General features: G+C 43.4%; 1 protein-coding gene and 1 pseudogene across 2 annotated transcripts in view; one reads left to right on the top strand and one right to left on the bottom strand.

Moving 5' to 3' along the window:
- The window catches only part of LOC138661497 (butyrophilin subfamily 2 member A2-like), a 75,885-nt pseudogene extending 68,629 nt beyond the window's left edge, over positions 1–7,256 (bottom strand).
- Positions 7,257–7,294: 38 nt separating this feature from the next.
- Positions 7,295–14,529, top strand: part of LOC138661496 (butyrophilin subfamily 1 member A1-like) — a 42,808-nt gene continuing 35,573 nt past the window's right edge. For both annotated transcript variants that reach the window (XM_069746217.1, XM_069746216.1), the window contains exon 1: positions 7,295–7,428. In XM_069746217.1, coding sequence (XP_069602318.1) covers positions 7,371–7,428 — 58 coding nt within the window. In that variant the 5' untranslated portion in view covers positions 7,295–7,370. The remainder of the gene's footprint in view (positions 7,429–14,529) is intronic.

Below are 14,529 nucleotides of genomic sequence, written 5' to 3'. Positions count from 1 at the left end.
TCTTGTACATAGGGGACAGTATTATAGTGGTTATATTCTTGTACATAAGGGCAGTATTATAGTAGTTATATTCTTGTACATAGGGGACAGTATTATAGTGGTTATATTCTTGTACATAGGAGCAGTATTATAGTAGTTATATTCCTGTACATAGGGGCAGTATTATAGTAGTTATATTCTTGTACATTAGGGCAGTATTATAGTAGTTATATTCTTGTACATAGGGGACAGCATTATAGTGGTTATATTCTTGTACATAAGGGCAGTATTATAGTAGTTATATTCTTGTACATAGGGGACAGTATTATAGTGGTTATATTCTTGTACATAGGAGCAGTATTATAGTAGTTATATTCTTGTACATAGGAGCAGTATTATAGTAGTTATATTCTTGTACATTAGGGCAGTATTATAGCAGTTATATTCCTGTACATAGGGGCAGTATTATAGTAGTTATATTCTTGTACATTGGGGCAGTATTATAGTAGTTATATTCTTGTACATAGGTGACAGTATTATAGTGGTTATATTCTTGTACATAGGAGCAGTATTATAGTAGTTATATTCTCGTACATAGGAGCAGTATTATAGTAGTTATATTCTTGTACATAGGAGCAGTATTATAGTAGTTATATTCTTGTACATAGGAGCAGTATTATAGTAGTTATATTCTTGTACATAGGAGCAGTATTATAGTAGTTATATTCTTGTATATAGGAGCAGTATTATAGTAGTTATATTCTTGTACATAGGGGGCAGTATTATAGTAGTTATATTCTTGTACATAGGAGCAGTATTATAGTAGTTATATTCTTGTATATAGGAGCAGTATTATAGTAGTTATATTCTTGTATATATGAGCAGTATTATAGTGTTATATTCTTGTATATAAGGCAGTATTATAGCAGTTATGTTCTTTTTCTATCCACTTAATGCTCTCAATGATTCTTTTTTCTCAGACTTCTGGCATGTTTGTACACTTACTTAGTGTTACCAGAATTTCGGCTTTCTTTGCCAGCACGGTGAACTCTCTCTACAGCACATACAGGAAGTTGTTATTGACACCATGGATACGTTTTTTTCTTATTAAGAAACTAAAACACAGAAGTAACAGCCAACCTCAGCCTGGGGTTTCCCTGCCTTGTATGTACGTTAAGGATATGTTCCCATATTCAGGAATGTTTGCAGTTTTGACGCTGCAGCCAGATGTTACAGCATACATAGAGCATAGGATGATGTCTAGAAATCCCATGTCCACTATGCGTGCATAGACGCCTGCGGAAATTGATATGTGGCGTGTCTTCCAGGACCGCAGCATGTCAATTCCTCTAGCGGAGACGCTAGAAATGTAATCAATACAATGTGTTGATCGCGGTAAATCAGTTCATAGTTCAGTGATCACATGTGTATTTACCTGCGTTCATTGGAAGGCAAAAAATATACTGCGTACAAAGCGCTACTCAGGCTGAATTCTGCCTAAAGGGGTTGCATAAGATAAAAAAACATAGAATCATTGGAAGGGACCTCCAGGGTCATCGTGTCCAACCCCCTACTCAATGCAGGAGTCACTAACCCATCTCAGACAGATGTCTGTCCGGCCTCTGATTGAAGACTTCCATTTAAGGAGAACTCACCGTCTCTCATGGCCGCCTGTTCCACTCATTGATCGCCCTCAATTTCAAAAAGTTTTTTCTAATATCTAATCTGTATCTTCTCCCATTCAGTTTCATTCCATTGCTTCTCGTGTTTCCACGTGGAAATGAGAATAATGATGATCCCTCTACACTGTGACAGCCCTTCAGATATTTGTAGAAAGCTATTAAAGGGAATCTGTACCCCCAGGACATCTGTGACGTATTAATATGGGCATACAGGTGATAGAAATGTTTCAGTAGTTCTGCCTGTATGCCTCATATATGCTTTCTTTATGGTATTGATGTCTTCCAGGCTCCGGGGCATGCGGTGCTGTAAGAAATCCCAGCCTGCTGCCTCATTATCATACTACCCACCTCCCATCAGCGTCACTTACGGCTCCGGAATCTCACACCTGCGCTCTGCACTTCCACAGAAATACATACCTCATCCTCGCTTTTGTGAGCACTTCATTCAGGGATCTTCTGCGAAGGCGTCAGCGAGTCACTGTGACCTCCTGTGTGGACGCCGATAATATGCTCTACCCACTTCCTCCCTGCACAGTCATCGCTAGGAACCATGTGTACATAGTTATGACTATGCAGGGAGGAAGTGAGGAGAGCACCTTATCGGCTCGCACGCCAGAGGTCACTGGAGCGGAAGCTGTCGGCGCCTGCGCAGAAGATACCTGAATGCAGTGCCCACAGACGGGAGGATGAGGTGCATATTTCTGATGGAGTGCAGGGCTCAGGCGCAGGATTCTGGGGCCGTAACTGACGCTGCTGGGAGAGGGGGTAAGTATTACAATGAGGAGAGGAGGCAGGGATTTCTACCAGGCACCGCACATCCCGGAGCCTGGAAGACATCGTTAGCATAAAGACTAAATATATCATTTCTCAACAACAAGACCATTGATAAGAAGCAGACAGGTAGAACTAGTGTAACATTTCTGTTACCTGTATGCCCATATTAATATGTCATATATGTCTCGGGGGTGACAGATTCCCTTTAAGTCTCCTCTTAGCCTTCTTTTTTGCAAGCTAAACATTCCCAGATCCTTTAACTGTTCTTCATAGGACGTACTTTGCAGTCCGCTCACCATCCTGGTAGCTCTTCTCTGAACTTCCTCCAGTTTTTCAATATCTTTGTTAAAATGTGGTGCCCAGAACTGGACACAGTATTCCAGATGAGGCCTGACCAAGGAGAATTAGAGAGGGGGATAATGACTTCATGTGACCTAGACTCTATGCTTCTCTTAATGCTAGAACTGTATTTGCCTTTTTTGCTGCTGCATCTCACTGTTGACTCATGTGCAGTCTGTGATCTATTAGTGTACCCAAACATCACGTTGCTTAATGCAGAAACAGTGCTACTCTGCTCCATTGGCTCTGCCTAGTGTTACAATTCAGTGCCATTCCCATGTAATATCTATGGGTAAAGGTAGCACTGTTAGAAGAAAGCAGACATGTTTCTCTAATTTCATACAACCATATTATGGACAGATTTTATATAAAAACTTTTCCTGAGAGCCAATCTGTAGTATCACAATGAGAATTTAACTTTTATGGGCCCATCTATTGAGGTGGATTATTTAAATCATAGGTCAGAATGAGAGGCATGGACTGAAGATTATCGTAAAGCGGGCAGGACTTCAAGGACCGCATATGCATCAGTGAAAAATGGGACAGCACGGTATGCAGGATGAGAGACAGACAAGTGGACCAGAAAACACCAGAAGACACAGAGCGAGGAGCGTACACAGGAACATTATATGTCTAATACTACCTGGATGAAATCTTGGTTTATTCACCTGATATCATAGGCGGATTATAATGATGGCAATCTGGGCTTCAGGGGGCCCATCGCCTGATTGCCCTCATTATAATGGTGGTGGCGCACATATTCCGGCAAGGAGCTTTCCTGGCGCAGCGCTGACAACGATGCAGATTGGTAGCGCAGCTGCAGGGGAGCTCTCGTCGCCTCTGCTGTGCCGGCACAATGACACCATTGTGCCGCCTCTGCTGTGCCGGCACAATGACACCATCAGACATCACACGACAGCATGTACGCGCTGGCCAGACTAGAAGTGGAGCCTCCTGGACCAGAGCAGAGCGCCAAGGGAACAGGATTAAGGTGAGTATGTCTGTATGTGCGGTGTTTTTTTAAAATTAATATGTGTATGGGATGTGAGGTCTCGTACTGTATATTGGAGGCTTTATGGGGGCTCATACCGTTATAGGAGTCTATATAGGGGGCTCTTACACTATATAAGTTTATGTAGGGCATCATACTGTTTATAGGAGACATACTAAATTCTGCTCAATATCAAGTTATACATATAATAATAATTATTTTGTTATATTATGTTAATATTAATATTGAGCAGAATTGATTTCAGCCTATTGGTGCAGCCTTCACAATAGTCATGGTCTGTCATGTGGCCCCTTGGGAAAATTAATCTTCCACCCCTTCTCTATTTTGTATAGTGCTACGTTATGTACAGTGCTGTACATAAGGGGAAAATTTGCGGGCCCCTTCTCTGACATTTTCCATGTACAGATGTGTCCCAGCGCACCTGTGTGTTACTCACATAGCCTATCACATGATCTATCATGGGTTTCATGTGACATGTCACATGACACATTGGGTACTGGGGGGGGCACACCTTCTAAACTGTGCGGGGTCCCTGGCTACTATCAATCTGCCCCTGCCTGATATTTAGTCACACATCCACCATGTACGTACCGTACTCCAAGACAATATCTTATTTGCTAAATTGTAAAAAAAACAAATTCTAGGTTCAGGAGGTAAATTTTCTAGCCACTAAACGTCACTCTCGAAGGTCCAAAATATTTTGGAGTGGGTCCCTGAAATGTTTGCAACATTTTTTTCTAAAATTGCAAAACCACAAACTGTTCCGGCTAAAAAGGAGGTTGTCGCAGCTAACTGGAACTCCATTAGTAGTGGAGGTCGGTGTCTCGGAGGCTGGAGTTGGAGCAGTGTAACCTTAGGCTGAGTTGTGCAAATGGAATAGACAACAGATGGAAATTATTGGCAACTATCAAGACACCCTCAATAAAAGGAGTGGTTCTGCAGGTGAGGACCACAGACCACATCTTAGTACCAATGTTTTCTGGCTGATGTTTTGGTCACTTTTGAATGTTGGTTGTGCTTTCACACTCGTGGTAGCATGAGACGGACTCTACAACCCACACAAGTGGCTCAGGTAGTGCAGCTCATCCAGGATGGCACATCAATATAAGCTGTGGCAAGAAGGTTTTCTGTGTCTGCCAAAGTAGTGTCCAGAGGCTGGAAGCGCTACCAGGAGACACGCAGTACACCAGGAGATGTGGAGGGGGCCGTAAGAGGACAGCAACCCAGCAGCAGGACTGCTACCTCAGCGATTTGCAAGGAGGAACAGTAGGAGCACTGCCAGAGCCCTGCAAAATGACCTCCAGCAGGCTACAAATGTGCATGTGTCTGCACAAATGGTTAGAAACCGACTCCACGAGGATGGTCTGAGTGCCTGACGTCCACAGATGGGGGTTGTGCTCACAGCCCAACACCGTGCGTGCAGGATGCTTGGCATTTGCCACAGAACACCAGGATTGGCAAATTCGCCACTGGCTCCCTGTGCTCTTCACAGATAAAAGCAGGTTCACACACAGCATATGTGACAGACGTGACAGAGTCTGGAGACGCCGTGGAGAGCGATCTGCTGCCTGCAACATCCTTCAGCATGACTGGCTTGGCAGTGGGTCAGTAATGGTGTGGGGTGGCATTTCTTTGGAGGGCCGCACAGCCCTCCATGTGCTCGCCAGAGGGAGCCTGACTGCCATTAGGTACCGCGATGAGATCCTCAGACCCCTTATGAGACCATGTGCTTGTGCAGTTGGTCCTGGGTTCCTCCTAGTGCAGGACAATGCCAGACCTCATGTGGCTGGAGTGTCAGCAGTTCCTGCAAGATGAACGCATTGAAGCTATGGACTGGCCCACCCATTACCCAGACCTGAATCCGATTCAGCACATCTGGGGCATCATGTGTCGCTCCATCCACCAACGTCACGTTGCACCACAGACTGTCCGGGGGTTGACTGATGCTTTAGTCCAGGTCTGGGAGGAGTTTCCTCAAGAGACCATCTGCCGCCTCATCAAGAGCCTGCCCAGGCATTGTAGGGAGGTCATACAGGCACGTGGAGGTCACAGACACTACTGAGCATCATTTCCTTGTCTTGAGGCATTTCCACTGAAGTTGGATCAGCCTGTAATTTGAGTTTCCACTTTGATTTTGAGTATCGGTCCAAATCCAGATCTCCATGGGAAATTCATTTTGATTTACATTGATCATTTTTATGTTTTATTCTTCTCAACGCATCCCACTATGTAATGAATAAAGATTTGCAACTGGAATATTTCATTCAGTGATATCTAGGATGTGTTATTTGAGTGTTCCCTTTATTTTTTTGAGCAGTGTATATAAATGCAATGGTGAGTAGCTTCAGAACAGAAGCCACCTGAAGAATGGACGGTCACTTCTTTTTTGAGATTTCCAGAAATACCAGAATTCATTTCTCGCAGGTCTCCAAGGGCTTAATAATACTCTAGCATCCAGGCATTTGATGGTCGAGAGATCCTCGTTCCTACTTCCTGGCTAGTAACGCCAATGAACAACCTGATCCAGAAATGTCATCTCCATTTTCCTGATAAATCTGGACCAAAGGTTCCGGAGAGTGGTACTGTTCCATCTCTGCTGTAGCCACATCTGCCTCTGCGGCCAGGTGGTGCCGTGTTCATCCTGCGAGTGGTGCTGGTAACTGAGGAAATTTTACGGCCAATATGGCTGGGCACAATGGGAATGTGTGTGGTCCAGCCACTCAGCAGGTGTAATCATCTCCTTCACATGGCCTATGGGGCAGCACCACACCCTACTTAAACTTCCAGAATTCAGCAGTGAATTGCCAGCTATTGTTCGGTTTTCCTGCATCTCTGCTGCCACTAATCCGACTCTCACCCTGACAAAGCTTACTCTGTGTTCCCTTCAGATTCTGACCCCAGGTTGCCTGACTCACTCCTGACTGACCTCCTGGTATCTGACCTCAGATTTCCTTCCAACTTCACTTTTTTCTACTGCTTCTGTACCAGACTTTCCTTCCCTCTGCCTCGTTTTTCTGGTGAGCAGCGACTCCGTGGACACAACCCGGGGGCCCTGTACCAAGTATATGTGGGGGTTAAGGCCGTGTTCCCCTGGGATCTGCTATAACAGTGGCTTAAGCCAAGTCTGGCCGATGTAGGCTTTTTTTTCTTGCTTCTGACTGACTTTACAGTATAGATGTAATTTTACTTAGGCACCATAGGGCTGTATTATTTATGTCGGTAATGTATATGAATATATTTGTGCAGGATATAACAATTCTGTGCATGTATGTATACACATACACTATATGGCTCTGTATAGAGGTTCCTATAGATCTATAAGGTCACTGTACCTGAAGCGGCAGCAGCCAGGAGGGTCACAGAAGAAAACCAGCAGAGTGTCTCCATTTTCCTCGTCGCCCGCTCTCTCCGTCAGCTCGCCCCATTCGTCTCATGTGCTCACTATCCGCCCCTCTGTGTTGTAAGTCTCTGATCATGTGGTTTTTCTGTTTGAGGAAATAACGCTGATGGAATTTAATAAAGGGTGAGAGGCGGCGACTGGAGGGGCGAGAGAGGACAGGATCTCAGACGGTTCGGGGCGAGGAATGGAGACTCTGCTCCTGTCTCTGCTCGCCTCTCTGCTCCTGCTCCCGGCAGCCTCAGGTATCCTCCTCGCCTTCCATACTGATGGGCTCAGCTGCTATTGAGGGGTATTTGTGGTTTAGGGTGGGCGGTCATAAAATTAACTTCCTTCTTAAAAATGACTTGTCCCTTGTATTGTTAAGATTCCTGCGCTTGTTTTTATTATGTACACCCCTCCTCACATGTACAGCGCCATGGAATAAATAGAACTAAAATAATAATAATGATCAGTTTTCTGCTTGCAGTCAGTGAATCGGACCCCAATCTAGATAACATACAAGACTTGTGTCCGGAGACCGTCCTGCTGCATTGTCACGAAGCTCCAGCTGTGTCTTTATTGCTCTCTGATATCTATTGTTTTCTGTTATCAGTCGTTTCTGGCCAGGAAGCACTTTACGTATCAGATAAAAGTGCAAAAGCGAAAAATCGCCCTGTGCTTGAGGGGCTGACAGTAGAAGCCGCGCTGTGATTGGTTGCAAAGAGGATAGATTCATAGATCTGCTCCAATGGGCTCAGAGCTGGGTCCAATGATGGAAATCATCGGGTGCGACAGGAAAGGGTTACCGCACTATGGCCTCTTTATATCGGGGTATTTTAGGGATCAGACATCCCCTAATAATAGGATCTAGATGATTTCTGTATCTAATGCTACCCTGTGTGATACTGTGCCGAGCTGTGTATCTAATCCTATCATGTGATACTGTACTGAGCTGTGTATCTAATCCTATAATGTATTATACTGTGCTGCGCTATGTATCTAATCCTCTCCTGTGTGATACTGTGCTGAGCTGTGTATCTAATCCTCTCATGTGTGATACTGTGGTGAGCTGTGTATCTAATCCATCATGTGTGATACTGTGCAGTTCTATGTATCTAATCCATCATGTGTGATACTGTGCTGAGCTGTGTATCTAATCCTCTCCTGTGTGATACTGTGCTGTTCTATGTATCTAATCCATCATGTGTGATACTGTGCTGTTCTATGTATCTAATCCATCATGTGTGATACTGTGCTGTTCTATGTATCTAATCCATCATGTGTGATACTGTGCTGAGCTGTGTATCTAATCCTCTCTTGTGTGATACTGTGCTGTTCTATGTATCTAATCCTCTCCTGTGTGATACTGTGCTGAGCCGTGTATCTAATCCTATTCTGTGTGGTACTGTGCTGAGCTGTGTATCTAATCCTCTCCTGTGTGATACTGTGCCGAGCTGTGTATCTAATCCTCTCTTGTGTGATACTGTGCTGTCCTATGTATCTTATCCATCCTGTGTGATACTGTGCTGAGCTGTGTATCTAATCCTCTCTTGTGTGATACTGTGCTGAGCTGTGTATCTAATCCTATCCTGTGTGATACTGTCTGTGGAGTTAAAGTATCTAAGTCTGCAATGTGTGATACAGTCGGCAGAATCACTGTAACTAATTCATTCATGTGTGTTATTGTCACCTGAGCCAAATTATATGTGTGATACTGTCTCTTGAGGCTATGTATCTAATCCTGTGTGATACTGTCTCTTGAGGTTATGTATCTAATCCTGTGTGATACTGTCTATTGAGGCTATGTATCTAATCCTGTGTGATACTGTCTCTTGAGGTTATGTATCTAATCCTGTGTGATACTGTCTCTTGAGGCCATGTATCTAATCCTGTGTGATACTGTCTATTGAGGCTATGTATCTAATCCTGTGTGATACTGTCTCTTGAGGTTATGTATCTAATCCTGTGTGATACTGTCTCTTGAGGCCATGTATCTAATCCTGTGTGATACTGTCTCTTGAGGCTATGTATCTAATCCTGTGTGATACTGTCTCTTGAGGCTATGTATCTAATCCTGTGTGATACTGTCTCTTGAGGTTATGTATCTAATCCTGTGTGATACTGTCTATTGAGGCTATGTATCTAATCCTGTGTGATACTGTCTCTTGAGGCTATGTATCTAATCCTGTGTGATACTGTCTCTTGAGGCTATGTATCTAATCCTGTGTGATACTGTCTCTTGAGGTTATGTATCTAATCCTGTGTGATACTGTCTCTTGAGGCCATGTATCTAATCCTGTGTGATACTGTCTCTTGAGGCTATGTATCTAATCCTGTGTGATACTGTCTCTTGAGGTTATGTATCTAATCCTGTGTGATACTGTCTCTTGAGGTTATGTATCTAATCCTGTGTGATACTGTCTATTGAGGCTATGTATCTAATCCTGTGTGATACTGTCTCTTGAGGCTATGTATCTAATCCTGTGTGATACTGTCTCTTGAGGTTATGTATCTAATCCTGTGTGATACTGTCTCTTGAGGCCATGTATCTAATCCTGTGTGATACTGTCTCTTGAGGCTATGTATCTAATCCTGTGTGATACTGTCTCTTGAGGTTATGTATCTAATCCTGTGTGATACTGTCTCTTGAGGTTATGTATCTAATCCTGTGTGATACTGTCTATTGAGGCTATGTATCTAATCCTGTGTGATACTGTCTCTTGAGGCTATGTATCTAATCCTGTGTGATACTGTCTCTTGAGGTTATGTATCTAATCCTGTGTGATACTGTCTATTGAGGCTATGTATCTAATCCTGTGTGATACTATCTCTTGAGGTTATGTATCTAATCCTGTGTGATACTGTCTCTTGAGGTTATGTATCTAATCCTGTGTGATACTGTCTATTGAGGCTATGTATCTAATCCTGTGTGATACTGTCTCTTGAGGCTATGTATCTAATCCTGTGTGATACTGTCTCTTGAGGCTATGTATCTAATCCTGTGTGATACTGTCTCTTGAGGCTATGTATCTAATCCTGTGTGATACTGTCTATTGAGGCTATGTATCTAATCCTGTGTGATACTGTCTCTTGAGGTTATGTATCTAATCCTGTGTGATTCTGTCCTCTGGCTTTATGTATCTAATCCTGTGTGATTCTGTCCTCTGGCTTTATGTATCTAATCCTGTGTGATACTGTCTCTTGAGGTTATGTATCTAATCCTGTGTGATACTGTCTCTTGAGGTTATGTATCTAATCCTGTGTGATACTGTCTCTTGAGGCTATGTATCTAATCCTGTGATACTGTCTCTTGAGGCTATGTATCTAATCCTGTGTGATACTGTCTCTTGAGGTTATGTATCTAATCCTGTGTGATACTGTCTCTTGAGGTTATGTATCTAATCCTGTGTGATACTGTCTCTTGAGGTTATGTATCTAATCCTGTGTGATACTGTCTCTTGAGGTTATGTATCTAATCCTGTGTGATACTGTCTATTGATGCTATGTATCTAATCCTGTGTGATACTGTCTCTTGAGGTTATGTATCTAATCCTGTGTGATACTGTCTCTTGAGGCTATGTATCTAATCCTGTGTGATACTGTCTCTTGAGGTTATGTATCTAATCCTGTGTGATACTGTCTCTTGAGGTTATGTATCTAATCCTGTGTGATTCTGTCCTCTGGCTTTATGTATCTAATCCTGTGTGATACTGTCTCTTGAGGTTATGTATCTAATCCTGTGTGATACTGTCTCTTGAGGTTATGTATCTAATCCTGTGTGATACTGTCTCTTGAGGCTATGTATCTAATCCTGTGTGATACTGTCTCTTGAGGCTATGTATCTAATCCTGTGTGATACTGTCTCTTGAGGTTATGTATCTAATCCTGTGTGATACTGTCTCTTGAGGTTATGTATCTAATCCTGTGTGATACTGTCTATTGAGGCTATGTATCTAATCCTGTGTGATACTGTCTCTTGAGGCTATGTATCTAATCCTGTGTGATACTGTCTATTGAGGTTATGTATCTAATCCTGTGTGATACTGTCTATTGAGGCTATGTATCTAATCCTGTGTGATACTGTCTCTTGAGGTTATGTATCTAATCCTGTGTGATACTGTCTCTTGAGGTTATGTATCTAATCCTGTGTGATACTGTCTCTTGAGGTTATGTATCTAATCCTGTGTGATACTGTCTATTGAGGCTATGTATCTAATCCTGTGTGATACTGTCTCTTGAGGCTATGTATCTAATCCTGTGTGATACTGTCTCTTGAGGTTATGTATCTAATCCTGTGTGATACTGTCTATTGAGGCTATGTATCTAATCCTGTGTGATACTGTCTCTTGAGGTTATGTATCTAATCCTGTGTGATACTGTCTCTTGAGGCTATGTATCTAATCCTGTGTGATACTGTCTCTTGAGGCTATGTATCTAATCCTGTGTGATACTGTCTCTTGAGGCTATGTATCTAATCCTGTGTGATACTGTCTCTTGAGGCTATGTATCTAATCCTGTGTGATACTGTCTCTTGAGGCTATGTATCTAATCCTGTGTGATACTGTCTATTGAGGCTATGTATCTAATCCTGTGTGATACTGTCTCTTGAGGCTATGTATCTAATCCTGTGTGATACTGTCTATTGAGGCTATGTATCTAATCCTGTGTGATACTGTCTCTTGAGGTTATGTATCTAATCCTGTGTGATACTGTCTCTTGAGGTTATGTATCTAATCCTGTGTGATACTGTCCTCTGGCTTTATGTATCTAATTCACCATGCAGACTCTGTACTTTATTAGAATATATTAAAATATAACTTTTATTTGTTCATAAAAATTGTACAAGAGTGAAGGAAAACCCAACCACCATCAGATGCTTATCAGAGAGACAACACCTAGAGAGTACAGCGGGGGCGCCTGACCCGGCCCTACTACTGATCCCCCCTGCCTGGTAGCGGAGGTGGGCACCCTACATCGCTCCTCGGCAGCTCACCTTGCTGGCCCTAAAAAGCCCCATGTAGGACAGAGGGGCAGAAACTATCACCACTAAAAACACAGGCTGGAGCTCAGTGTAGCGGAGGTCAGAGTCCACGTACCTCGTCATAACTGTGAGAACACCGGGGCCACATGACGTAGAGGGTCAGCAGTAATGATGATATGTAAGAAAATATATACAGTAGGGAAAAAAGCAATTAGTCAGCCCCCAATTGTGCAAGTTCTCCCACCTAAATAGATAAGAGAGGCCTGTAATTGACATCATAGGCAACCACAACTGTGAGAGTCAACATGAGAAAACATCCAGAAAACCACCTTGTCTGATTAGGCAAGATTTATTTTGCTAATTATGGTGGAAAATAAGTATTTGGTCATTAACAAAAGTTCATTTCAATACTTTGTAATATATCCTTTGCTGGCAATGACAGAGGTCAAACGTTTTCTGTAAGTCTTCACAAGGTTGCCACACACTGTTGTTGGTATGTTGGCCCATTCCTCCTTGCAGATCTCCTCTAGAGCAGTGATGTTTTGAGCTTGTCGCTGGGCAACACAGACTTTGAACTCCCTCCAAAGGTTTTCTATGGGGTTGAGATCTGGAGACTGGCTAGGCCGCTCCAGGACCTTCATATGCTTCTTACGAAGCCACTCCTTCGTTGCCCTGGTGGTGTGTTTGGGGTAATTATCATGCTGAAAGACCCATCCACGTTTCATCTTCAATGCCCTTGCTGATGGAAGGAGGTTTGCACTCAAAATCTCACGATACATGGCCCCATTCATTCTATCATGTACATGGATCAGTCATCCTGGTCCCTTTGCAGAGAAACAGACCAAAGCATGATATTGCCACCCCCATGCTTCACAGTAGGTATGGTGTTCTTTGGATGCAACTCAGCATTCTGTCTCCTCCAAACACGATGAGTTTTGTTTCTACCAAACAGTTCTACTTTGGTTTCATCAGACCATATGACATTCTGCCAATACTCTTCTGGATAATCCAATGCTCTCTAGCAAACTTCAGATGGGCCCGGATATGTACTGGCTTAAGCAGGGGGACATGTCTGGCATTGCAGGACCTGAGTCCCTGGCAGTGTAGTGTGTTACTGATGGTAGCATTTGTTATGGTTTTCCCAGCTCTATGCAGGTCATTCACTAGGTCCCCCGTGTGGTTCTGGGATTCTTGCTCATTGTTCTCGTGATCATTTGGACCACACGGGATAAGATCTTGCGTGAAGCCCCAGATTGAGGGAGATTATCAGTGGTCTTGTATGTCTTCCATTTTCTTATTATTGCTCCCACAGTTGATTTCATCACACCAAGCTGCTTGCTTATTGCAGATTCAGTCTTACCAGCCTGGGGCAGGGCTACAATTTTGTTTCTGCTGTCCTTCGACAGCTCTTTGGTCTTCACCATAGTAGAGTTTGGAGTGTGACTGTTTGAGGGTGTGCACAGGTGTCTTTTATACTAATAAGTTCAGACAGACCAGGGATTCAAGCTTCAGGAGGCTAATTTGCATATTCCAGGTGCCTTCTGGGAGAAGCGAAGTCTCCCTAAGCTAGAAGATCGTTGGGTACAGCCGGGACCAGCTGCTTCGAAAGCATCACCAAACCAGGGATTCAAGCTTCAGGAGGCTAATTTGCATATTCCAGGTGCCTTCTGGGAGAAGCGAAGTCTCCCTAAGCTAGAAGATCGTTGGGTACAGCCGGGACCAGCTGCTTCGAAAGCATCACCAAACCAGGGATTCAAGCTTCAGGAGGCTAATTTGCATATTCCAGGTGCCTTCTGGGAGAAGCGAAGTCTCCCTAAGCTAGAAGATCGTTGGGTACAGCCGGGACCAGCTGCTTGGAAAGCATCACCAAACCTTGCCTGTAGGTCATTATTGCAAGAGAGCTTGGCTGAGTAGATTACACAAGAAGGAAAACACACAGCAAGTCAGCAGGATCTAGGAGCAACATGGCAGATGTGACAACCTACATGGTGAGCTGCAGCATGTGCTACATGTTCACAGATCGACCAGAAGAAGAATCCAATTTCACCTGTCAGAAGTGTAGACTAGTGGCCCTTTTAGAAGAAAAGGTGCGGGGTCTGGAAGAAAGAATAGCAACTTTGAAACTCATCAAAGAGAATGAAGACTTTCTAGACAGAACAGAAGCATCTCTACTGGTCACAGAAGGTGAAAAAAGTGTCAGAGAACCTCCAAAAGCAGATGAGTGGAAGCATGTGACCAAAAGAAGCAAGAAGACCATGGAGAAATCACCAACCACACAACTGAAGAACCGATATCAAATTTTTGTAGAGGATGAAGATGGCACACCTAAGAATGAAGCAATACTAGCAAGCAAAAAAGAAAAGGGCACACAGCAACAAGTGAC

The sequence above is a fragment of the Ranitomeya imitator genome, chromosome 2, assembly GCF_032444005.1.
Source record: "Ranitomeya imitator isolate aRanImi1 chromosome 2, aRanImi1.pri, whole genome shotgun sequence".
Lineage (NCBI taxonomy): Eukaryota > Metazoa > Chordata > Amphibia > Anura > Dendrobatidae > Ranitomeya > Ranitomeya imitator.
This window is presented reverse-complemented; position numbering and strand designations above follow the sequence as displayed.